Source organism: Paracoccidioides brasiliensis, assembly GCF_000150735.1.
Source record: "Paracoccidioides brasiliensis Pb18 unplaced genomic scaffold supercont2.10, whole genome shotgun sequence".
Classification (NCBI taxonomy): Eukaryota; Fungi; Ascomycota; class Eurotiomycetes; order Onygenales; family Ajellomycetaceae; genus Paracoccidioides; species Paracoccidioides brasiliensis.
In genome coordinates this window covers 619,018-644,338 of record NW_011371367.1, presented here as the reverse complement: position 1 = coordinate 644,338, position 25,321 = coordinate 619,018, and the positions used below count along the sequence as shown (strand labels likewise).

Sequence of the window (25,321 nt, the reverse complement as noted above, 5' to 3'; positions counted from 1 at the left end):
CCTCTCGTTTCATTGAATCCTGTCTGTTAGGGATATTGTCTTGGTAAATTTTAATAACATTCGTTGAGTTTCCTGTGTTTTTTTATTTTTTATTTTTGAATTTTATTTTTTCAATTTTATAGCTCCCTATAGACATGTATGGACTGTAACATAGCGTGCGATGATAACGTTGATGGCTACACTAGGAGATGCCCAGTGGAGAAAGGGATCATGCTTTTAAAATAATTTCAGCACAAAACAAAAATCAATAAAACCTCAACATATCAGTAAAACTCCTATGCTATATGTAACATGTTGTTCTCCGCCCCCTGCAACCAACTCAGTCAGACAGCCAGCAGGGAGGTTATTAACAACGTCTAACACTAAAGTAAAAGAAACGGCAACAAAAGACTACTCCAAAGTCTACTGCACATGGGATTATAGATAACTAAAAGCATTTTCGCTTTCGTTGAATCAGCGGCGATGAGCGATAACCCAGCAGTCCGGTGTATATTCGTGGCCTCTCAGCCGGTAGTAGGATCTGCTGGGTGTGTGCCTGTCATAATGTGTATGGCAGTATACATGCACATCGAGTGGAGAAACGGGGTAATGCGTGGAAGGGATGGAATTGGGCGTTCAGAATCCGGGGGGATTGACTCGTTGGCTGACTCGGGTCCATTTGGGGAGCTCTATCAGGTCGAATCGAATGAGTGGTTAGAGAGTGACATCCGGAAATAGGGGGGAAAAGAGAAACGTATTGTCTAGACAATACGAATCCCGTGAAATCAATCTAGGCGCAGAAGAGTGCGGAAGCCAACCAAACCACCACCACAAGAAGAAGAAGAAGAAGAAGAAGAAGAAGAAAAGGCCGTCCAGAAGATGGATGATGAAAGCCTGACAAAAGAAACAAGCACATAGGCGCACAGGAAAAAGGAAAAACATACTATGTATCCCCTTCCGATACTTCTTCTCCTTCCGGTCGAAAATCGTATACTTGTCCTTGGGCAACATTTCCTCCTCGCGCGGCATCTCAGCAAACCACCTCGTCACGGCCTTGCTGGTCATGCCCTTGCGCTCCAGCGCGGCGCTGACGGTGTCGACCACCTTGTCGACTGCCCGAAGCCGTTTGCGCTGGCGGGCCTTCTGTGGGGCGGAAAGACGCCACGGGATTTTCCTGTTTGCATATAAAGGGTATTTGGTCAGGAGAGTTATGAGGGAGTGGAAGTGTCATGATATGAGCTTGGGTTGCGGAGTGGCTGCGGAATCAAGGGCAATTGGTGCGGTGGTATGGGGAAAGATGTAATTTTCATACCAGAGGAGGCCCCCCATGAGGGGAGAAGTGGGTTTGAACATCTTCGCTGCGCAATAGGAGGAGTAACGCAGGCTGTTCTTCTCTGCTGCCAGTGGAATTAATTCGACAAAAGACGTTGCGGAGTCCGTTGAAGTTGGATTTTGCGGGCCGCGGGAAAAAAGGGCCGGGTGGTCCGTGCACGGCCCTTGGGGCTGCGCGTGCGGGAAGCTTTTCAACTTAAATGGGGAAACTTGATCAGTTATCCTCGATTCTCTATTCCGCCATAGGCTTCTTCTCCTACCTATTCTCTTTTGGATATATTGCTGGATATATCGATGTACAGTGTTTTCTTCATGGAAGATCGGCGACGGCATTCTCACAATGCATCTCAGCCCGGGAACCCTCGAACAGCCCTCGGGCTTCTGGCGGGGCTGTTCATCCGCAACCATGTATACAGTGGCAGCAGCGTGCCGGGCTTTCCTCTACGCCGCAAGCAATACGGAGGTTAGCGGGCACGACAATTTTATAAAACTGCTAGAGTCTCGCGCAGATCGAGAATCACGAAAGCGGGGTCTAATAACAGGTACGGGAGGTTTAAATCCTTTCATGTGCAGATGCAACCTAGCAGGGCTATCGGGAGTTATTTTTGCTCATGGCTAATACGATGGGTGGAGACAGTGTCAAATCATATAAGCGTGTACGTGGGAGCAATACCGGCTGTGGTCTGCCAGTTCTCGGATATGCGACGGGTCTGAAAAACTGATTTTTGGGGTTGCTCTATTTTATTTACAGAATGGATGATCCCCTAATGTGGGGGACTATTCCGCTATTGAACCAACGGGCATTCCAGTCGTTTAACCGCAGATGGGCGTTTGGGAGTCACGATATCTGCTACAGCCATAGGTTGGGGATATTCCATATCTATTTCTGGCTAGATATCAGTATCAGTGCTTTCCTGTTAAATATACGAGAACTTATGCACTGACAATACAATTAACATTAGCATCCTTGCTCTGTTTTTCACTCTAGGTCAGGTCCTCCCTACACACCGTAACCTCCATTCCCGCCATGGAGGTTTATTCCAACCTACCATGACACAAGCGATACGCCTCCTCTCACGCGGACCTTTTTCTCCCGAACCGTACATGGCGCCCCCCAGTCGGCAGCACTGGAGTCTACAGAATGTCTGTGTCGATCCGTTTTCAGAGGTGGCAACAGCATATACCACGACAGGCGAAGATTCTCATCTTGCGCCGTCGGCATACGCCTGTAATTCATATTCGTGGCTTCACATCTTCCCTGAAGGCAAGGTACACCAGGCGCCAAACAAGACGATGAGATATTTCAAATGGGGGGTATCGCGGTTGATTCTGGAGGCGTCTGAATGCCCCGACGTCGTTCCCATATGGATCGAAGGCACCGATGAGGTCATGCATGAGGATCGAGGGTTCCCACGATTCTTACCCCGTGTCAACAAAAACATCAGCATAACCTTTGGTGACCCCGTGGACCGGGAGGCTCAGTTTGGCGACTTACGGCGGCGGTGGCAGAAGATAAAGGCAGAGGCGGAAGAGGGACATCAAGTAGCGCCTCTTGGGGTCTTGAACGATGAACTCAAGTATGGTAAGGAGGCGGTTGAGTTGCGGATCGAGTGTACCAGGAGAATCCGGCAGCTGGTTCTCGCAGTTCGCAGGTCGAGGGGTTTGCCAGACGAGGACCCTAAGGAAAGCCGGGTCGAAACCTGGCTCCGTGAAGGGCCAAAGGCCGAGGGAAAAATGGACGATGGATCATGGATACGCGATGCCTAGATTCATCTGTACACTATTGTTTGCTGCCTCCGTAATTATACCATTTAGAACTATTTCGTTATCTCAATCAACATGTTTGATCCCATTCTTTTGACCCAAGAATATGATGGTATCGCCCAACTATGATATTTGTATACTTGTTTTCCGTCTTAAACAACACTCTACGTAGATTCACATTCGCGGAAAAAGCGTTTGATAACGGAAACCGTTATTCATCTTCATAGATACTATCATTTTGTGGTATGTTATTTAACGCCATATTTTTGGACATATTTGTCTACTGTGGCGTCTTTCCCTTCCACCTACGTAATATGTCATTAATTACCAGGCTTCCACACACCACCAACCCCCTCCAGCATTCCATCTAACATTCCACCAGCCGACAACGATATGCCCAAGAAATACCACAAATTCACAAACTCCAGGCCAAGTTCCACCATCCATCCATCGCTCACCTCTTTTGCTGCTTTAGGCGCCAAAAATAGCGGCTCCAAGGCTGAAAGCGGTCTCTCCGTGAATGATCTCATCCATCACCTTCGCCGCACGCAAGTGTCCAGACATGATGAGGCTGTCGCAGGACCTTCGCTGGTGGCTCCCAGGTCTGTCCATCCCTCGATAAGGAATTTGCTGGAGCTCCCTGAGACTCCTCCTCCACGCCCGCGCCCCGGGACCCGGGTCGTTGGTGAGCGGAGGGTGCGGAGAACACCTGGCCCAGCTGCTCCCATGAGCTGGCTGGCACCTAATAATATGGCGGATAGAGGGCAACCTGAGGGCGAGAATGAGCACGATGATGCTGGCAATGACATTGGCGGGAGAAATCTTCGGTTAGATCGTCTGCCAGGCATACTTTTCCCGCAAGAGCGTAGCCTGCAGCATATGATTTTGAAATCGATGGCGCTGAACTGGGACTCGCACCTCTTGTACGATGGTGTGTTTCTGTCTGAGCTTCCAACCCTGTTGAAGCAGCTGCTCCTTAGTTACATTGCTACATATACACACCACGCTTCAATGGGGATAGGAATGAAAGGCTTAAAACCTCTGTTCCTGGATGGTTCCGAAGACGATGTCACAGAGACCCCTTCGGATGTTATTCGTCTGGACCTGGGCTCCGCTATTGGCCGCTGGATCACACTGAAGCAACTAACACGAGAGGTGAAGGCTACGGATGGACCTGAGTCCCTCTCCCACTCCAAAAAGCAAGAGAACACACCCCCATTCTCCTGGGAAGAAGAAGCAGAGGCACAACAGTCATCCTCCATTATCTCCGCAACCCTGCCTCAACCCCTCCAACAACGCTTCCACAACCTCAAATTCCTCTCCCTCGCCAACCCCATCCCCCAAGAAGCCAGCTGGCCCTCCCTCCTCAACCTCCTCAACCACCTGTCAACCATAACTCACCTTTCTCTCGCCTTCTGGCCTACCCCAACCCTAACGCCAAACTCGCTCACAGCAAGCATGAAAAGCCCAAAACTCAGCTCCCTCTCCTTCGCCTACGGCGGAACAGATATGTATTCCGCCTCCGAAAACAACTGGATCGAGGCAGCCGCCGTCCTCCGCAAACTCTCCAAGGCGACCTATTGTCTCAAATGGCTGGACTTGGAAGGGTGTAGCGACTGGCTGCCAGCGCTAAGCTGGAATGGGATCGATGCGCATGGGAATTTCCACGTCACGGCTGGCCCGGAGTGGAACGGGGCGTGGAGAGGGGTTGAGTGGCTGGCTCTGGGACCGGGCTGGTTCCCGGATGTTTCTGATGTGGAGGACTTGTATTTTATTTACGAGAAGGACAAGGCACCTCTGCGTGGGGTTGAACCTGAAAGCGGTGACCCTCCTACACCTGGATCATCGAGGGTTCGGGATAGGAAGTTTTGCATAAAGGAGCGGGATGAGTATCGGAGGCTTATTGGGTCTGCGGTTGAGGTGAAGAAGCAGGTGCAGGCAATTAGGACAAAAGGGGGTGGGAAGTGGCTGGAGGTTTCTCTAGGGCCGGAGAGTGAAAGGGACCTTAGGATGAGGGTGTGTGGGGATATAGTAAAGTGACGAGTGGCACTACGCGAGTGGGTGTATGAATGGGTCGTTGCGATGCTATGTGAGACCTCGTGTCATGATATCTATGATATAATGAATTAGTACGATACCTAGCTACCTCAACTTTATAATACTCGTGGAGAGCTGTTGCATAAAACTTTTGGATACATTTTGGATATCTATCTATGTGCTGCTCATTAAGAGGCATTCGCAAGCACTTCTGCGCACTTTTCGTATACTACCCAGAATACCCACCACTCCTCTACACAGAGAAAAAAACATAATAATGATATTTCTGCAACCATATATATATATATATTCGCTCCAAGTATACTCAACCAACCCGGTCAATGCTTCCCACCGGAATGAAACGTCTTCAACGGATCCACCCTCTTTCCACTCTTCCCCCCTCTCCCTCCCCTTCCCCTACCCCGATTCTTCTCCCTCGCCCTCCGAATCCGATTCTCATGCGTCTTTTTAAAACCCACAAACCCAACATCCGCGCCACTACCACCGGCAAGACCGGCTTTCCCCTTTGTCGGCATCAAGTAATCGGGAACGTGTTTCAAATGTGCCTGCACACGGGCAGCCCGCAACTCCCCATCATGCCGCAGCTGCCTCAGCTCCTCTGGATTCTCTTCAAAATGGCGCTTGAGCTTCTCGCTCTTGAGAAGTTCCTGCCGGATCTCTCGCGCGCGAGCTTCCTGCACGGCGATACGGGTGACGGCACGGAGCGCATCGGACATTCTGTACCGGAATGCCTCGACCTGCTTCATTTCGAAGTGGTAGGGCTTCACCTCCTGACCGGCCTTGGCCTGTCGTTTGGTGATTTTGGCTAGCACTGCTTCGTCGCGCTTGGCGGAGGGGAAGCTGGTGGGTTTGTGCTTGCCGAATTGGTTAGAAGGGACAACGAAGGAGAGAGCCATGCCTGTCTTTCCGGCGCGGCCTGTGCGGCCGATCCGGTGGGTGTAGGATTTGGCAGTGGTGGGGAGATCGAAGTTGAGGACGCAGGCAACATCTTGGAAATCGATGCCGCGGGAGATGCCGTAGTCCTTCTCCTTTACGGATTTTTTATATCGTTTACTTGGGTGCTCTTGGACTTCTTCATCGCTGGAATCCTGGGCGCCATCTTTTGACGTCTTGGTATCTGGGTTTTCTTCACTATCTTCCTGCCCTGCACCTCTGGCCGCTTCATCTGATTTTCGGTTTGGTTTCTTGGATTTCTTTGGCAGTTCACCTAGAACTTCCTGATCGTCTGCAGCTATTATAATATCGTAGACACCCTTGTTGAATTCCTGCACGACGTGAATGCGAGAATTTACCGGCAGTTCGGAATTAAGTACGCAACTTCTGATGCCAAACTGTTCGAGAAATAGTTTTAATCGATAGCATCGGTCTACATCTCCAACAAATATGATGCATTTGCCCTTGACAAGTTGCAGTTTAAATATAACATATGTCAAGAGAAATTTCTCATCTTCGGCACATCTAATGATACGATTAGTAAAGTGCGTCTGAAAAGGTAATCCACGCCAATAGGCACCATACCTGACAACGAATTGGCTTATTCCAGCCCCTTCATCGTCCTTTTCCTCCAACTTCAAAATAACTGGATTTCGACAAAATAAACCTTTCAGCGTATCTACTTCGGACGAAAAGGTCGCACTCATCAAAAAGGTCTGAACACCACGAGGTACCGCTTTGGCTAGATTCTGCATATCCTGCTCGTATCCATATGAAAGAACGAGATCAGCCTCATCAATGACTAAATGTGCCAAACGCTCGAGAGACAGCGCGGAGCTGTTGATATTGACGACTGCCCGACCGGGAGTGGAGATGACAACGTCGGGAAGGTCGGCAAGGATCGAGCGTTGTACAGCGTCAGAAACCTTCTGTGTGAGATTCGCGGAACGTATATTTTTACCCGCAAAGGCGCAGAATGAGGCCACTACCTTCTGCACTTGTTCTGCCAATTCCCTCGTTGGCACGAGGATTAAAGCCTGGACGGCCCTGTTTGTAGGATCATCCTAATTGAGCTGTCAGTTCCCATCCTTCCAACATGCTTATCGGGTTAGAAAGCGGTACCGTCTGCTTTTGAAGAATTGACTGCAAGATGGGCAATAGGTAAGCGGCGGTTTTTCCGGATCCGGTCTTTGCGCGAGCTGCAGTGATCTTAGAAAGGCAATTTTTGAGATTCAACGGGCTAATATACTAACACACCTAAGACATCTTTCCCGTCCAGAGCCAGCGGGATGGCCTCTGCCTGGATCAGCGTTGGCTTCGTGAATTTCTGCGCGGTGAGGGCTTGGAGAAGCCTGGGATCGAGGTTCAAGCTCTCGAAACTGGGGGTGCTGCTGCTTTTCTCCGCGGGATCTCCAGGTGAAGGGACATTGTTGACATCTAGCTTCCGCTTCATGATGAGCAGCTGACAAGAACTGTTCCTGAGATTGGATTCTGTATGTCTGCTCCGTTTTTTGATTAAGGCTCTCAAAGAGGAGTCGAAACTTTCACAAGTCTTGGCACTATTTCGGCCCTTCTATTAATCCGGGTAAGTATATTTATTCATTGAACTGACGAACAACCGTCCAGTTATCAACTCATCAAGTTATTGGACTCTTTGAACCTATCTTGTTCCAGTTTAATTATGCTGATCTTCTTGAAATATCATTGCTGATTTTGCCTTTCGTGCTAATAATAGATACCCGAAATGATTAAATAGAGGAGTGGCATAATGGGCGAGTGTAGTTATATGAACTGACTGCAATCTAGTTAACTACTGACTGAGCTTGTTGGATGAGTAGTCACACCACTTCTGAAAGCTAAGTGGGGGGCATCTTCGAAGCAATCAAAAATCAAAGCAACAGAACGAACGGCCAATGGCAAGAAGCACCACATGATTTAATCTAGAGAGATTGAGCAAATTCAGAGGTGCAGGCAAGAAATGAAAGAGAGGATGGGGCAAATAAAAGGGGTGGAATCAATTTTTTTTGCCTTTGGGACGTACCTGGCCGGTTTTGAAATATCTCCTCGGGCCCTCTCTCACGCAGAAGCCTTCGAGAATTTAGCGCTTCTCACTTTCAGAATAGTTTGCACAGTGGTCATTGCATACTCTCGTCCAACGACACTCCCGCGTCGGTTGGTCCGATTTTCCGTCCGGGGTCAAGATCTAAGTACGGGAAGTTTGTTTAGTACACACCCGTATGGGTATTGGCATCCGTGCCCAATGAGTTTATGGGGTGGTGCAAACCTTCTTCCGTTCTGCTCCAACCGGGAGCAGCGTCTCTGCCATGTCCCTGGAATGTGGATCTGTGAGTAATCGGGTCGTAATATGGCGTACCCCAATTTGGTACATATGGACTTGACTGGTGTGCATTTGGATATTGCGGCCGGGGGTTATGATAACCCGGAGGATGGTTATCTGGGTAAGGCAAGCCAGAGAATGCTGGTGGAAAACTATAGCGCTCCTCAGGGTGGATGGGATACGCTGAATAATATCCAGGTTGCGGGTTGCTCGGGCCCCTATCATATCGAGAAACATCTGGCGGGAACGGGGAAGCCGCCTGCAGCAGCGGATTGTGTGGTGTTGATGACAGATGATAACTAACGTTCTGGTGCGGATTCTCAGGATCCAAGTTGTACAATTTTTGTTGGGACATACGATTGCTCTCTCGACTACATGACCTAGCCTGTCGCGTGTCATGGGTACTCAAACTGAGTCCCCGAGTCGATTCCACTACATCGTGGTAACGGGTCCTCTCGGCATGGTCGTTAACGGGATATGCATTATGTGACGTTCTGCATATTTGCATCAGTTAAACTAAAGTATTTGACGCTTATGCCCTTGGATTGTGGAATATTAAGAGTCAAATACGTCAGTGTCCTTGGAACATTGGGCGACTGGATGGTAAAGAGCGGTACATCCGATCCCCTTTTGACTTGCCCAGCCAGCAGAGGACCTTCCTGACGGGATGCCCACGGTTCTCGACCAGGTTCCTCATCTTGTTCTTCATACTCTACAGGTTGGTCACGACGCCTATTTCTCCGGTTTCTTTGTTAATATTGCAGAACCCGTTATCTCTCTCCAAGTCCGAATACATACCTAGGCATGATTTTAGCCGACCCGCGCGTCTAGATTTAGTTGTGCAGCTGGGGATACGATAGGAAGGGGGGGGGGAAGGCAAAATCTCTATCGGATGCTTGTCCTTCGACTACAGGAACATGCGGCAACTCTCAGATGCCTCTTTTTCAACCCAGATTCCAAGTGTAACAGAAATAATGCGACCCATAAGTAAGCCAGCCGGCATTGCGGCTCCGCAATTTCGTTCAACTGGAGGTGCACCAGGGATGCATGTTTGTGCTGGTCCTTCTTGGATTGATGCGAACCCGTGTAGGCCTGCCCTGGCAGCTGGTCGATATGTTCCGTACCCACGAATCATGGGGGGACGCTAAATAACCCCGATGATTCCTTCATTCATCGTCATGCACGATGACTAACATACCTTACGCATGTATACCTACCTCTGAAGCAGATATGCCTGATGACAGGGGAGTTTGTCAAATAAAAAGGGCCCTTGCCTGAACTTGGTTTAACCCCGGTCGGCGGCATCATGGTCAACGTTTCGATCTCGTCGATAGTGGAACACGTATCCCAAAGCCTCATCTGTATCGCTGCGCTTGCAATCCCCTGTAGCAGCCTGTTTAGTAACCGTTCGATGACACCTACGGGACAGGAGCCTGTCTAGCAAGAGATCGGTTATGCTGACATTGCGGGCAGAGTTCCCAAATTGTCCTTGCAGATGCTGGCAACTACATGAACACGTTCCGGTTACAACCTTGAAAAATATCTGCACTTTCAACATCAGTCTAACTTTCTACCAACTTCCCGCAACTTTCTATGAATTCCGCTAGTTATCCTCCCCGCATATTTAGTCAGCCATCTGGCCTGTCCCATGTGAAGAAGACCTGGGCGGATGGTGGTTATCGAATTGCAAAACGGTCCTGGCTGCCATCACTGTATTTTTTAAAGCTTGGTAATTCATACCGTACAACGATTACCCCTGGATAGATCCGCTGTCCAAAAGCCAATGAGAATTCAGCGACTGTTCCCCTTCTTTCAATTCAGACAATGATGGTCTTTATTTTCACATTTTTCGGGGCGTCATCCATCACATCGAGATTGTGTGTTGCCTTTCAAGCGTTTCATAGTTCACATTCCGTCCCTTATCGAACTTGCAGAAGCAGCTCTAATACCAACCTTGATCTCAAAACAAATCCAACACAGTGCTACGACACTGCTATCTTACCCTATCGTGGGTTTTTTTTTTTTTTTTTTTTTTTTTTTATAATTTCCTTCAACAAATTACATGTGTCGCTGCGCTGTATGGTTGGTGTCGAGGAATGCTTTGTAAGTCCTTCATGCACGAGCTTCTACGACCTATAAGGGAGCAAAGAATAAAATTACGAGTAAAAACAAATAACCGCTGAATCAACAAAATTCTGTCACATTTCTGAAGATTCCGGGCATCATTTCCAAGGTTTATTTATTTCCACCAATCTCTCCACAAATTCTTTCCAAATTTTCAAACTTGGCGCTAACTGAGTAGTAGTGGCTATCATCGTCCCCGAACGCATATATCCAAGGAAAAAATATGGATAATAATAACAATGCTAATGACCGTAACCTATTCAGGGGATCGAATGGCTCAAAAGCCCCAATCTTCCTCAGCCTTGATCCTGGTCAGGGCTTTCCCGGGCGCTTATTCAACAGCGACTAAGTTAGTTGACTACGCGGGAAGTTTGAAGGACCAAGAGGAGCCCGGCAATCCGTGTCGTTGTAACTAACAGCAGGCACAGCGCCCAGCACGCATCACCGTTCCACTCAACTCCTGGTGGGCCGGATGCTACATCGCCTCACGACAAGCAAAGGAATTTCCAAAGTCAAAGCCCATTAGTTAGATATCTACTGTCCATACAGAAGCCAATGTGGGGCATTCATACGTCCTTCCCCCAGCCGCTGTGATCTTGTCAGAAGCCCCACAGTAAATATCCCACAATTAAACCACGATGGAGATAGAGAGGACACCCACCGGAGTTCTTTTAAATATTTTAGAAACTGAAAACGCCGAATTGTAATCAACCCTCGAGGAATGTTGGTAATGCACTTACCGTTCAACTTCTGTATCAGTGCGGTTCTGGGGTTCGTGCAGGAAGCATGCAACGCGCCGGCCCGCGACCTATGAATACATAGCTTTCCCATTAAGACTTTGCACCCATGGATGCTGATTCGGGACTCGTGTCGTTAACTAGCTAGTTAACTTGGAAAGGGGATGAAATCCCATTATCTCGATATTCAATTCACTCACTCTACACAGATCCCGATGTTCAATCCTCCCAGTTTTTCACTTCCATAATCTATCTCGCCTCTCAAACCATCGACCACCCTCCGTACACATTGGATTATACAGATTATATACACGGATTCTGCACAGGCCACTAACAATTTTTAACAGATTTAAGCTTGTTTTCATTGGCCCCACTTAATGAAACTTAAACGCAGTTAGACTTTTAGGCTCCCGCAGCCTAAACCAGCCCCCTAATCAGAACAAAAAAAAATCTTTCTCAAGTCGCAGGCGGTGAGGTTGCGGTATCCCAGAAATTTAGAAGAGGGGCTGGCGATGAATGTTCAACAAACATCATGATTGCTACTAACATACTGATATATGCGTAAAGCTTCTTGCTATCCTGATCCCAGTCGTCAAATCACTGCCACGAACCCTTAATCCCGCGCCGATTTGCTGGGGGTCGGCAACATATGGGGTTCGCTCCCTTTTGTAACATCTATGAAGTGGTGTTGCTCTGGCCTGCTGCGGGTAGGATGCAATCGAACTGTTGAATCCCCCGCAAATGGGCTTCAAAGTTCTTGAGGAACGCAGTAAGGCTGGACCAGTCGTTGGAAAAAAAAAAAAAAAAACTGCCCGGTTGATGCATGGGCTACAACTTTATTTTCATGTAGCTACAATTAGTTACAAAGAGCACGATAACATGCACTGGGGCGTGAAGATTGCAAAATAAGCAACACATCCGCAGAACTACCTCTGATTTCTTATTTTCAATCAGCAAATCGAAAAGCGACGCACGCCATCTTTACCTTTTCGCTGCGTTTACCGTACGTACCCTTTTGCGGAGGTTCCAAAGATGGCGTTTCCAAGTAGACGTTGTTTTGTACGCATTTATACCTACAAGGGGAATCCATCCAAAGTTGATGCGCGCCGCCCCATAGTTAAGTTAGTTACGTGATAGTCAAGCAACCTGTTGCTGATTCCCAGCGACGTTCACGGACTAGCGTGACCATGAACAATAGTAAAATACATCCAACCGAAATACAAATACGAAAGCTCCGCAAATCTCACACTTCATATGGAATTGGCGGACGTTTGGAGAAGTTTGGGTCAGTTCAATCGAAGGCGCTGAACAAGGAGGAGACTGGGGAAGTGCCGAGTTTTGTCACAGGGAGTCTCCCCCCTTGTTGGAGGTGTTTTGCCTATCACGGTATCTGAAGCGACGAACAGTGACGAATATACCTATTACAGGCAAACTCTTTTTTTATTTTTATTTTTATCCAGACATCTGGTTTATGATGCTCCTAGATGTAGCAGGCTGAGGAGTTGGGTATTATTAATTTCCCAACCTCCAAGAAGCCTTAGCCAAAGAAAAGAAAAACCATATGAACCAGAATCGCTCGTTAATAGCGTTGAAAACAAACAGTGCTACGTTGTACCGTACCCGTCCATACCGTAGAATCCAATTCCATCATACATTGTCAGCTATGCATAACTACATAAAGAGGCAAATGAATGAAAGTTAATATTTTACCTTGTTCAGGTTTTTTGTAGCGAAAGAGGGAGAAGAAAATAATCGAATTGAAGAAAACAAGACTAAAAACCCATTGAAATCTCTAGAACCCAACCCAGCCCAAATCCCTAAGACAACCGACTATCATCATCCTCCCCCTCACTCTCGCTCAAACTATCCCTCCTCCCCCTCCCCCCTCCCCTCCCACCACCATCCGCACGCCGATACCCCTTCGACAAATTGGGGATGGGATGGTGGTAACTCTTCGTCCCTGTCCCCACATCAGGCCCCCCCAGACCAACCTGCTCATACATATAATCCGAACTATGCACAGACGACATATCCAGCGGCTCTGCATAGCTACCCGGCATAGAGCTTCGATCCCGCTTGCGCGGACTAGACTGACGGGAGCGCGTAGCACTTGCCCGTGGCCTGCGTGGGCGGGATGGAGGAGCTACAGAACCGCGGCGGTCACGGTCATGGCGCTTAGAGAAAGCGGAGTCAGTCAAGCGGCGTTCCTCAGTGACGTTGCTGATAGTATCAGCCTCCCCGGTGGTGAAGGAGAAGCCAGAGGTGTTCCGTTTTTGTTGGCGCTGCGGCTGGTGGCGATCCGGCTCACGTGTGACATCCTGCAGCGGACCAACTTGGCTATGTGTCTGGCTCTGAGCCCGCTCGCTGCCCTGATGGCCGTTTGAACTCGTGTAATCTGAAGTGTGATATTCACCGTCTGGTTCGCGGTTGAGTCCACCCACCCGTGCCGGTTTCTCATGTCTGTATGCGCGCATGTCTTCGTCACCACCGCCTTCCCAATGCTCCTCCTTCCGCCTGCGCAGCAACTTCTGCTTCGCCGTCTCCCTGATCCCTTTGCGTTTCAACTTCTCACCAGTTACAGTAGTTGAGCCGTCGACTGTCGTGGTACCATCGCCAGTGCTATGATAATCGCTGTAACCTCTACCAACGACGCTTCCGCCACCCAAATCCGTGCTCTTAGTCACATCACTGAGGGTTCTACCGTGAGAATCCTTACGGCGTAGCACAGTAGATTTATACTCTTCCCAGTCACCCTTGCGCCAAACGAAGCCACCGTTCTTCGCCCAGAAGAAGAACCAAATACCGGCCAACACGAAAGCGGCGCCTAGAAGGGCAAAGAGTGCCATTAGGCCTTGCATATTGATGTTGGCTGGGTTGACGATTCCTCGACTTGGCTCTACTGTCTTTTCCCCGCGTGTAACGAGTGTCTGGGCTAGCTCTGTCATGGACGAAGACGACTTGGATAGAGTGCGTTCGCGAAGTTGGGAGGTTGGAAAATTGTGCGAAAGTTTGCGTTTTGAGAGAGCGGTGATGTAGTCTTCCATGGAGTCGGAGCTACCTCCGGGTTTGGGAAGAAAGGGAGGCATGGCTGTGGGAGTTTTAGGGGGGGGGTTGCAAGTTTGAAATCAGGCAGAAGGTAAGATCAAGGTTTGAAGAAAAAAAAAATTGCGAGAAGAAAAGATGTGAGATCCCAGGCTGGGAAGATTTGTCAAGAAGATGGTTCAAGACAACATACAGGAACCACTCATTCAACGAGCTTCGTTTCAACCCACTAACTTCCCGTCTAACGTGATTTCTCGATCCAGATTAAAGAAAGCTGAGCCCAGCCAGCTCTGGCTGGAGGAGAATCAGCAAGGGCACTCCAATCTCAGTGAGAAGCCCTTCTTCCTCCACCCATTTAGATATCGTAGGAAGAGGACGTTATTATGCGTCGATCCGAATGACGACCAAGGGCTCACCTGTGATGGATATCTTATCGACGTATGTACTGAAGTAAATAGAACGGCGATATGTGCGAACAGCGTGGCGTGCGTCAGTAGTGATGATATTTGGGCAATCCCCTTCCGCAGCCTTAGCAGAGAGGTATAATATCCAGCGAGCAATATAAGGAAACCGGAAAATTGGATCAAAAAGAAAAGATAGCAACCCGCCTCCACTTTGTCTGGCTCGTCTCACCAAAACTGCAGTTTTTAATTAATCGAGGCTGGGGAGTTTCCCGGAGTTGTTGTTGTTGTTGTTGTTGTTGAGGGTGACCTCATTCCCGTCCCCAGCCTCCTTTTTCGCTTTGTTTACATTGGGGCCGTTGCAGGGGACAACGTCGCTTATGTCAGCCACCGCAATTCGGCAACGTGGTATGCGGGAGAACTAGGCTGAATACAGCTAGCGCGAATTTTGAAAGTTAAGGTTGTGGATCGCGCGGGAGGAAAGTCTCCAGACTTCGAAAAAGTATAAAAGTAGACGTCAAGTGGAGTCGAAATACTATAGGTTCAGAAATGGGGAATGGCATACGCTTATGGGAAACGGTGGTATAATGTTAAGAAGGCTTCCATTTGGAAATGTGCATAATCCATGTTAGCTACATTGTGGTATTTCAGCCTAACCGGTCCATCAGGGATTCATGCAGGACTGTGAAAAATTCACACTGAAAGTGGCTGAATATAAAAGCAAGTCGAGCAGCTGGCTAAGGACCATTGGGAGAAAACCAAATTAGTCGCAACAGAATCGCAAGCATATGATAAATTTACTAGAGTGATTGTCGAAGAGAAGAGGTGATTGAGCCTACATTACACGCACAAAAGACAGGAGGGAAAAGAAGATAATAGATACAAAAATTTCGCTAGCTCGATGTCAAAAGTTGAACACGGATAGAGGACACCAGGTGAAAAGGGGCAGTTTGTTGAAATGCAGAGAGTCAAAAGGCCAATGCGGGGAATATAGGACCTGACGGGTAATATCAGAACGGGTGAATTAAGGGGCAAAATCCAAAACTATGCTGAGAATATGGAGAGTGTTGAGACAGAAGGGATGCGGGAAAGTAAATCAATATTCACGTAGACATAGATTCTTAAAAAAAAAAAAAGCTTGCTTGCTGCATGAGAGTGTTATACAAAAGTAAACAGTGGGAAACACAGAACTCGCATGGAAAACGATGAAAGGAGAGCAAATCAAAAAATCAAAATAAAATAAAAATAAAAAAGACGATGGAAGATGAGTGGGAAAAAATACAGAGACATCAACACTCATTGCAAATCAATTGAACATCGTACAAATCATAAAAACTTAAAGTAAAAGAAATACAAAATAAAAAAAAATCAAAACTCAATCTTTTACACGCATTAAAAAGTAAGAAAAGGAACAAAAAAGGATTAGCAAGGACGGAGAAGACTAAAATTCAGTATACATAAGCGAGCAGAATATAAAATAAAGGGGAAATCTAGAATCTAAGTGGAAAAGACAGCAGGAGGATATTGAAAAGAACATAATACAATGAGGAACAAATAGACGAGGAGATCATGAATAGATGACGGGACACAAGTGATCAATAGCTCAAAACGGTAAAGATACATCCAGAAAGATGGCCATGGGAGAGAGAAGGGAAGCAGTGCAGAAATGAGAAAGGGGTATCAAGGAAGCAATAAGTCATAATGAGAGCAATAGACAGCAAATATGATTTCCAAGCAGATGTTTTCTATTTTTATTATTTTCCATTTATTTCTATTTCTATTTTTTCTGTTCAAAACCTCAAAATCACATTCATATTCACGCTAAATGGGTATATCGCAAAACAAAACTAGAAGTAAAAGGAAGAGGTGTCGAAAACACTTTTTTTTTTTTTTTTTTTTCAAGAGCATCTTCTTGGTTTGCGATTAATACTCCCGGAAACGAAGTCGAAGTTGATGTTGGGGGTGAAGGAACGTGGCGGACACGTTTGGAAAATAGCCGCAAAATCGAAACCCAACTCAACATTTCCTCTGGCTTTGCTTCCACAACGACCGTGTGACTTCCACGAACAACCACAGAAGAATTCCAGGACTGGGAGGCTTGAAGTTGACTCCCATCGAGAGTTGCCCTTTTTTTTGGGGGCCCAAATATCCAGTCCACAAAATGAACATCAATCAAATGACCGGAGTAAATGTTTCGAAAAACCTTACCCACTACAAAACAATCCATCAAACAGAGGGCCCTCTACACATCTAACATTCCCTGCCCGCTACACATCCAACATTCCCCGCCCGCTACACATTCAACATTCCCCGTGCGCTAGACATCCAACGTTCCCCGCGCGCTAGACATCCAACGTTCCCCTCCCACTGTATCCAGACCGACTCGACTTTCTGCTTGTCCGATCAGACTCATTATTCTGTCGAAGCCGCCGAGTCGCATGGTCCTCAATCTCCTTCCTTCTGTCGCCATTACTACCTCCCAGCATTTCCGATTTCGAGACAAGGTATCTCTTCGGCCTGCTGCGGCCCTCGATATTCACCTCAAAACGCCCCCTCCTCGCCAGAACGCACATTGATCCGTCCATCCATGTTTTCCTTCGACAACCCGATCGTCAGCCCTCCAAACATCACCGTCATACCGTCATCCTCTTGCCGACTAGCCCTGGCGCTGGTGGAAGTTCTAACCCCCAGGCCACTCTTGATCTTAGCATCACTGCCGCGACTTCTATCTGTTGGCGTGCGCAGGCTGCCACTATCGCTGTCCGCGAGGTTAGTGCGGCGTGATCTTACAAGAGTGTCTAGTGATACGGGCATCGCGCGGGAGGAACGGGATGATTGATATTCTTCCGCCTCGCGCTGTTTCTGGTCGAGGATGTCCTTAGCCTGTGATTGCTGCTCGAGGCCGTAGACAGAGGAGCGGCGGCGGCGGCGGCGGCTGTTTTCGACAGAGATGCGTGTCGGGGCGCTGACGTGGCTATTATCGTTGTAGGAGCCGGTGCAGACGCGGTTTTTTCCTGGGCTGCTGGGTGGGTGGTATTCGGGGAGGATTGGATCTCGGGGCATTTTACGGCCTGGCTGTGGTTGTGGGAGGGAGGCACGGAGGTCTTTGAGGTCGAATGCCTCCGGACGTCTGGCGGTGAATGGGGTGGAAGCTGTTGTAGTTTCTTTACGGGCGGGCGGACGACGGGGGGAGATTATTACCTGTGGGGGTGGCTTGTTTTTGGGGACCTGGGGTTGTGTCGTGCGGTAGAAGTCTTCGGCGGTGTCAAAGGATTGAGACTGACGACGTGCACGAGCTTCTCGCGCAGAAGGTCTCCGTTGTAGCGGGTCACTTTTATGTGAGGGGGAAGGAGGGTATTCCACTGCCGGGGTTCCATACATTGAGCCCCTTCTGGCAGATGGTTGTGTTTCGGGAGAACGGGAGGTGGAGGATCCCCGAGGACGTTCGAAGATAGGATGTGGCCCAGAATCATATGGCATCTGGGAAGAATGTTGTACGGGTATGACAGACCCGTGGGGAATGTACGGCTGCATATAGTGTGCATATGCAGACGTTGAGATGGGTGGGCCATGTTCGTAACTTGGGGGGGGAGGCATTTGCATATACATGCTCATGTCTCCCATAGCCCCCGAGTGGAAGCTGACGGGTCGATTTTGGTGGAAAGAGTTCGACCCGTTGGGGTGAGATGATGCAGCCTCCTGAGTAACAATCGCCGGGTAGTGGTATGGACGAGGGAATGCAGGAACATCATAACCATAGTAAGAGTAATCCATGGTATGATGATAGGGAGGGTGGCCCATATTCACAGTGCTGTAACCCATAAGATCACAGCCAGGGCACGTGTCGGGAGCATAGTGTCCATAAGACATCCCCCGTTTTTTGGCCTTGGACGAGGGCTGCTTGGGGGCTGGTCTGCTGGAACTTCTATGCTGACTTGGGTGCATTGTCGCAGCGGTGGAGGGTGAAGAGCTGGATTCCCTCGAGTCTTCCTGCTTTTCTCTCTCCTTTGCCATCTCCTTTTCCCTCTCCTTTACCATCTCCTTTTCCTTCTCCTTCTCCCTCTCTTCTACCCTCTCCTCTACCCTCTCCTCTACCCTCTCCTTCTCTCCAACCTTACCTTTTGCTTGTTTCTTGTGTCTATCATTGATGACACGGCCTCTTACTCGCTCGAGATCACGATTGACAATGGCTGTATCCAACCGGGCTAAAACAGGACTCTTCTTCAGTAACTCGGCGCTGCCAAGAGTAGCTGCGGTCCGACTCGAGTAACCGGAGTCGCTCGCACCGTCAGTGCTTGTCGCCAGCGGTCGAATATCAGACTTTGGTGATGACCGTTTGGCAGCAACGTTGGCAACTGTCTTACTCTCTGGGATAACGTCGTTGGTATCTTCATCGAAGTCTTCAAAAAAGGCAGCGTACGATCGCTGTTGCGTCCTGGAAGACATGACTACACTGTCAAACGTTGGTAGGGCTTGCAGGTATGGTTCGTTTGGGAGAACCCGTTGGTGCGATGGTCTTGACCCAGCCTGGGACTATAGATGAACCGTCGAATCGTTCTCGACCATCGATTTGCCAACAAACACTTCAGTGTCAAATGAATAATATTTGTCTCTTGAATTAATACAAGAGTGACAAATATTTATATCACCTTTCTCCAGTCAATATTTTTTCCAACCACCACTATGTTGCCTTTTTCTTGTTATTTTTCAGGGTGTGTCGGTTATGGTATTGCAAGGATGAAAGGAGTGTATGGGTTAAAGCGAAGGAAAAAATTGAAGTCAGTTAATCAGTGGAAAGACAAAATCTTAGATGCAAGCAATCACTTGTACACAGTGACTCTGAATTTCAATTCTGAGAGGATATCCACTGATGCAGTCAAGTGCTCCATCGAGGTCTTCATGGAATAAGGACGAAGTAATGGCGGATCGAACCCAAGCTCAAACAACTTGTGAGCAAGAGAAAAAGAGGAGGTGGTCGATGGTTTTTTTAAATCTTTTCGTTTTTTTATTTTGCCCACCCTTTGAAGTTTTAGAATTTCTGGCTCCCTTGCGGGTTCCTCTAAACTTTATATATAATGTTCTGTGGAAGACTGAAGCTTATTTAGCAACCAGGAAATACGTCAGAGCGAAAGAGAGTAAGGTGTGTACATACCTGGGTAGGACAGGATGGGGCCACCTGATACAATGAAAGAGCGAGCAGCGACAGGCTGAGAGGATGGAACGGCTATTATTATTCCGCAACCAATGCCGAGATATTCAAGGCAAGAAACTGGCGGAACGTATTTTATGTTTTTGAACCTAGCCTCAACCGACGCAAGTGGCTGCAGCGGGGTAACCGAGATCACTGGGTCCGGTTGGACAGCGATGAGAGTGCGGTGCATAAAGCGGTGGTTGGCTGAGAGCGGTTGGTTTAGCGTGGAAGGATGAAGAGAGGTTGTCAGGAGGTGCGTGCGAGGCCCACGAAAGTCTGCGAAAAACGAGCCGAAAAACCGGTCAACGAGAGAGCTCTTAGGGTTGTTGACGTGGATGGCCAAACTATTTTGTTTTATTTTAACCCTTTTCTTTTTTTATATTTAGGTGACGGTAGTATCTAACTAGGTGTCATCAGGAGAGCAGACACGGTGGACGATTAGATTAGTGTCGTTTCAATGGGCGATGAAACCCCGACAAAGAGTCCCTTTTTCGGTTTGGTGGTTGGGCGGGCCCAAAAAAAGAAAGAAAATAAAAAAAATAAAAGGGGGAATTGTGCAAAGGCGATACGGAGGCGCCGCAAGACAACGCTGAAGATGAGGCGATGAAGGGGCGGACTATGAGAGACAGGAGTGAGTTGTTGCAGCGGAGAAAGAGAGAAAAACGGCTTAGAAGCGATGTTGTGCAGAGAGGAATGTCGCACGGTAGTCGTGGGTGGTTGACGATGGATCGAGGGACGGGATGGGTTTTTATGGGTTGACGCAGACTCGAGATATAGGATAATAGACTATGGAGAGGGTGGAGTTTGAGTGCGTAGAAAATTATACAGTGTTGTGGTACATAGACGATCGTTGGTGGAAGTAGGGGAATATCGGGATGCTGAGTGAAATACAGGTTATTTCAAGTGGGGTTTACATGGAGGGTGGGGACTATGTGTGTTTATATACTGATGATATCAACGGACTGTCGAGATATTCCAGTCTGAAATATTGCTTGATCCCGGGGGCGGGGGAGAAAAAGGGAGGAGAGGATTCAGGGGAGAGGAAAAGAAAGGCAAATGAGAGGAAGATTGTAGACAGAAGAAACGAGAGCAAAAGGGGATTGATTGGGACGATGACTGGGTGCCGCTGGGGAGAGTGACTTGCATATCCTGCACAAATCTGCGCTGGCCTCGAGGTATCGTTTCCCACCAGAATGTAAAAATAACTACCTGTCAGGCATCAACCATTTCAATTGACCAGTTACAATAGCTGCATGTTACAACAGTCTGTCCATCTGATTTGCAGGCAGACAGGTTCATTGGGTTAACTATCGAGTCAATCTTCACTCTGTTTTTCCCTTACTCTTCCTGTCTCGGACCCCTCGACACAATCCCCTCCGTCTTTTCAGCGTCAAAACAAATATCAATCTCTCTCTCTCTCTGCCTGGATCATCCCTGGCATTCCTGTCTCAGCAGCGACCGGGGAATCTGGAATAATAAAACAGACCATGCACACAATCCGCCACGCCCGCAGCGGACACGCTGTATTGATTTATGTGCATAAATGAGAAGCATCTGCTATGTCCCATCTATTATTATGATTAAGATTAAGATTGTTATTATATTATTATTCCAAGAACACAAAACACACAAATAAATAATAAATAGCTACTCAGAAGTATTCTATAAACAAACAAATAAAAACCGTGCAAAACTTTTCCGCAAATTCACTTTTCGTTTTCGCTGGCAGTGAGATAACGTAAACCGCCACACAACGCACGCCGCCACACAACGCACGCCCCAAAAAGCCGATTTTTGAACCCAACCTTCCACCTTCAATCATCTACAACATGCCAACCAAAGAAGCTGTAGAGCTCGCAGTGGCTGAATTCCTTTCGCAAGAGGCTGGCAATTATACTACTGTTGCAAAAAAATACGGAATTCATCGAACTACGCTTATGCGACGCGTTACGGGCAAATCAGTGTCTCGAGAAACTGCCGACTCCCTATATAGACAGAAACTTACGAACTCTCAAGAGGAAGAGCTTATTCGATATATAAATCGTCTTACGGACCGTGGCTTTCCTCCTACACCTCGAATTCTTCAAAATCTAGTTGAAGAAATCCTTCAGGAGCCGATTGGCGAGCATTGGATCTCTAGATTTTGTCAACGCCACAAGGATCGCATCAAAAGCCTATATTTACGAGCAATTGATCAAAAACGCAAGAGAGCTGATAATTCTGAGTATTTTCAGCACTTTTTCCAGCTTGTATTTGATTGATTTTTATTTACATTGCCTGCAATTTAATGAGGGGTTGCTAATGCTTGAGCATCTTAGCTAGACGAAAAGGTCAAAAAATTCAACATTCGACCATCTAATACGTGGAATCTTGATGAGAAGGGCTTTCTTATGGGCGTCATGCAAATCAGCAAGCGAATAGTCTCTGTACAGCAGCTTAAGAGCGGGAGCTTGCTAGGCACGATTCAGGATGGGAGTAGAGAATTCATCTCATTGCTAGCCGCCATATCAGCCAGTGGAAGGTCAACGCCGCCAGGTCTTATATATCAGTCAGACTCCGGGGATTTGCAAGATACGTGACTAGAAGATTTTGATTCTAAAGAGCATGAGGTCTTTTTTGCTGCCTCCCCGAACGGCTGGAGCAGTGATCAATATGGATTACATTGGCTGCAACGGGTCTTTAATCCTCATACAAAGGCTAGGAATGGAGCCTGGCGCCTGCTCATCCTTGACGGCCATTCTTCTCATGTCAATATGAAATTCATCAACTACGCTGATCAAAATCGTATTATCCTTGCTGTACTGCCGCCTCATTCAACTCATCGCTTGCAGCCTTTGGATGTTGGTATTTTTGGACCTTTATCAAAGGCATACTCTCAGCAGGTGGATTTATTCTTACGCTCAGCAATGGGAGGTGTATCCATTAAAAAACGCAACTTCTTTTTATTATTCCACAACGCCTGGAAGCAAGCTGTCACGAAGTCAAATATAGAGTCTGGATTTGCTGCTACTGGCATTTATCCTCTCTCACCAGATCGGGTGCTTAGCAAGCTTGCTAGACCAAGCACTCCAGTCACAGCAGAGCCAGTCACACCCACTACCATACGAGGACTGCGACGGGCAGTTAAGAAGTTAAATCAACGGCGAAGAATCTCTACTGGGTTCCGAAAAATCGTTCATGCTAGTGAAAGACTAGTTTTTGAAAAAGAGATTTTGCAGCATGAAAATAAGCTTCTATACGAAGCTTTACGAAAGGAGAAGAAGCGCCGCCAACGTGGAAAGCCTCTAGGTCTTGTGGATAAAGAGAATTCGCGTGCTGCTCAATTCTTTTCACCTTCTAGGATTGCGGCAGCACGTCAGCAGCTTGAGACCGACGAGGCTGCTAAGATTAGTGAGGCTGCTGAAAAAGCAGCAGGCAAGCTTCAACAGGATATATTACGTCAAGAGAAAGCGATTGTAAAAGCTGCAAAGCAAGCTGCAACTCGAGCTCTTAGGCTGGCTAATGCTCAGAAGCGAGAGAGACAAAAAGCTGAGGTTGCTGCTCGCGTGGCTGCTCGTAAACTAGCTGCTGAGCGAAAGAAGACTGATAAGGAAGCTGCTCAGCAAGCTACTAGAGAGTTAAAGCTTTCTAGAGATCAAAATCTCGTTGCCGCCGCCAGATCAGCCAGGTCAGCCAAATCCCCTACAAAGGCCGTACGAAGCCAGGGGCCTGGCGAAAAATCTAACCAGGCCAACCCTATACAACCTTCCCAATCCGGTAATCAGTCAATTACACGCCTATCAGCAAGCTCCCTACGACCTACTTCTTCTAGCAGTTCCTCCACGTCGCCGTCAATTCCTTCTTCGCCCACCCCGCAATTATCACGTTGTGGCCGCATTATTCGACTTCCATCTAGATTTTTGGATTAACTATACATTTTTATATGATCTATTCCTTCTACTAGATATATATTTTTAATTTAAATTAAATAAATTCATGGGTGGTTGAGAAATTGGTGGAATTCCTTGGGTGGTTGCTTGCTTGTAGAGGCGTGCGTTGTGTGGCGGCGTGCGTTGTGTGGCGGTTTACGTTACAGTTCTGCACCCCATCCCTGGAACCATGGATCATGCCATGCTGACCCAGGGTTGGTGCATGTATATATATTTGGAGTATGCATTTTAGAAAGTTCCATATGTGTTAATATCCCCGTAAAACGTCTTTCGCATCCCAATCAAAGATACTCCCGAAACAGATATCGATCTAAATAAGTCAGCTTCTCTACTACAACAACAACAACAACAACAACAACAACAACAACAACAACAACAACAACGAATTCTCCTCAGCCACGCTAGTTAGTTACAGAACCTTTCAATTCAAATAACCAATCCTTGAGTGTGCTCTGGCCACAGAAAGGCGACAACCCATGCATCCATCCTAATAATGGAGTGACTAACTGTGGTCTTATTTTAATCCCATTCCGCACTCTGAGTGCTGCGGAAGAAGGCCTTTTGCAAGAGCCGCATACATCACTGGGCGAAGTGGGGGTGAAGAGAAGGGCCTTTTTTTTTTTTCAACAGGAGGGGGAAAATCCCAAATTATGGAACTTCTTGTTTCTCCTGTTGACAGGATCTTCCAGACTAGAATTGCCCCATTCGGCCTCTCCATCCCCGTTTTGCCGGAAACCCAATACAGGGTTATGCACTCTGGCGAATGTCGATGCACCAAACCACATACGCACTCAGCCCACAATCTCCCTTCTTGTTCCTTCAAAGCCGGAAACGCGCTAAAGAGGGAGAAGGGGGGCAGGGATTAAAATTAAAAAAAAAAAAAAACAAAGCGTAGTTGTCATTGTTGGAAGAAAAAACGGAGGGGCAATAAGCAGGGGATCGGTCCATGCATAAGGGGGGGGGAAGGGCCCTGTTATTTTTGCAGACAGGCTCCAGGTCAGACCTCTTTGCCTCTGGTAGTTAGGTAAGTTAGTTATTTGCCTCCTCTCCGTCTGCGCTGCGGATGCATGATAATGGCGTAGCTGCTACAGTACCATACACATGCGACGCGGACACAAAAATTCTGTCTTCCTGGATTTCCGTTCCTTTCTTTTTTGCAGCCCCTTCCCCCCGTTGCCGCTGATAGATGTTAGACACAGCCCGGCCACATGAGTGTTTCTGGCAGTTGTGATCGGGCTTTCTGTTGTGTCCTCCGTACGGTATAACAAGGTCAGTGGCAACCGGACATGACAGCGCCATATGTAAAAAGGTTATTTCGCCGGCTACTGATACCCAAGGATTTGGAACGCCTTGGATTAATTCCGCAGTCAAACAATGGAAATAACATTAATGGACAAGAGCAGGGCTATTTAGTGTTTCATGATCGCCCACCCATGCTTGAGTTCAAGTCCCACCAGGACCAGCGGCAGCGAGGATGGATAGGATCATGGATG

General features: G+C 47.7%; 8 protein-coding genes across 8 annotated transcripts; 3 read left to right on the top strand and 5 right to left on the bottom strand.

The window, feature by feature from the left end:
• Positions 1-503: 503 nt before the first annotated feature.
• Positions 504-1,332, bottom strand: PADG_07116 (uncharacterized protein; the record flags this gene model as incomplete). Its single annotated transcript, XM_010764118.1, has 3 exons — positions 504-668; positions 904-1,153; positions 1,292-1,332. The coding sequence occupies 3 exons, from the start codon at positions 1,330-1,332 to the stop codon at positions 504-506; spliced, it is 456 nt and encodes a 151-aa protein (XP_010762420.1).
• A 319-nt stretch (positions 1,333-1,651) lies between these two features.
• Positions 1,652-3,078, top strand: PADG_12240 (lysophosphatidylcholine acyltransferase; the record flags this gene model as incomplete). Its single annotated transcript, XM_010764320.1, has 4 exons — positions 1,652-1,853; positions 1,949-1,967; positions 2,063-2,173; positions 2,274-3,078. 4 exons carry the CDS (start codon positions 1,652-1,654, stop codon positions 3,076-3,078), a joined length of 1,137 nt encoding a protein of 378 aa, XP_010762622.1.
• Positions 3,079-3,468: 390 nt separating this feature from the next.
• On the top strand, positions 3,469-5,115 carry PADG_07113 (uncharacterized protein; the record flags this gene model as incomplete). The annotated part of the gene is made up of 1 exon (XM_010764252.1): positions 3,469-5,115. The coding sequence occupies one exon, from the start codon at positions 3,469-3,471 to the stop codon at positions 5,113-5,115; it is 1,647 nt and encodes a 548-aa protein (XP_010762554.1).
• A 335-nt stretch (positions 5,116-5,450) lies between these two features.
• PADG_07112 (ATP-dependent RNA helicase DBP9) lies at positions 5,451-7,519 on the bottom strand (the record flags this gene model as incomplete). Its single annotated transcript, XM_010764117.1, has 4 exons — positions 5,451-6,591; positions 6,652-7,130; positions 7,189-7,265; positions 7,324-7,519. 4 exons carry the CDS (start codon positions 7,517-7,519, stop codon positions 5,451-5,453), a joined length of 1,893 nt encoding a protein of 630 aa, XP_010762419.1.
• A 682-nt stretch (positions 7,520-8,201) lies between these two features.
• PADG_07111 (uncharacterized protein) lies at positions 8,202-9,210 on the bottom strand (the record flags this gene model as incomplete). Its single annotated transcript, XM_010764116.1, has 4 exons — positions 8,202-8,269; positions 8,351-8,898; positions 8,975-9,136; positions 9,203-9,210. 4 exons carry the CDS (start codon positions 9,208-9,210, stop codon positions 8,202-8,204), a joined length of 786 nt encoding a protein of 261 aa, XP_010762418.1.
• A 3,872-nt stretch (positions 9,211-13,082) lies between these two features.
• Positions 13,083-14,351, bottom strand: PADG_07110 (uncharacterized protein; the record flags this gene model as incomplete). The annotated part of the gene is made up of 1 exon (XM_010764251.1): positions 13,083-14,351. One exon carries the CDS (start codon positions 14,349-14,351, stop codon positions 13,083-13,085), a length of 1,269 nt encoding a protein of 422 aa, XP_010762553.1.
• Positions 14,352-17,249: 2,898 nt separating this feature from the next.
• Positions 17,250-19,154, bottom strand: PADG_07109 (uncharacterized protein; the record flags this gene model as incomplete). Its single annotated transcript, XM_010764115.1, has 1 exon — positions 17,250-19,154. The coding sequence occupies one exon, from the start codon at positions 19,152-19,154 to the stop codon at positions 17,250-17,252; it is 1,905 nt and encodes a 634-aa protein (XP_010762417.1).
• A 977-nt stretch (positions 19,155-20,131) lies between these two features.
• On the top strand, positions 20,132-20,658 carry PADG_07108 (uncharacterized protein; the record flags this gene model as incomplete). Its single annotated transcript, XM_010764114.1, has 2 exons — positions 20,132-20,230; positions 20,446-20,658. The coding sequence occupies 2 exons, from the start codon at positions 20,132-20,134 to the stop codon at positions 20,656-20,658; spliced, it is 312 nt and encodes a 103-aa protein (XP_010762416.1).
• Between the last annotated feature and the right edge of the window lie 4,663 nt (positions 20,659-25,321).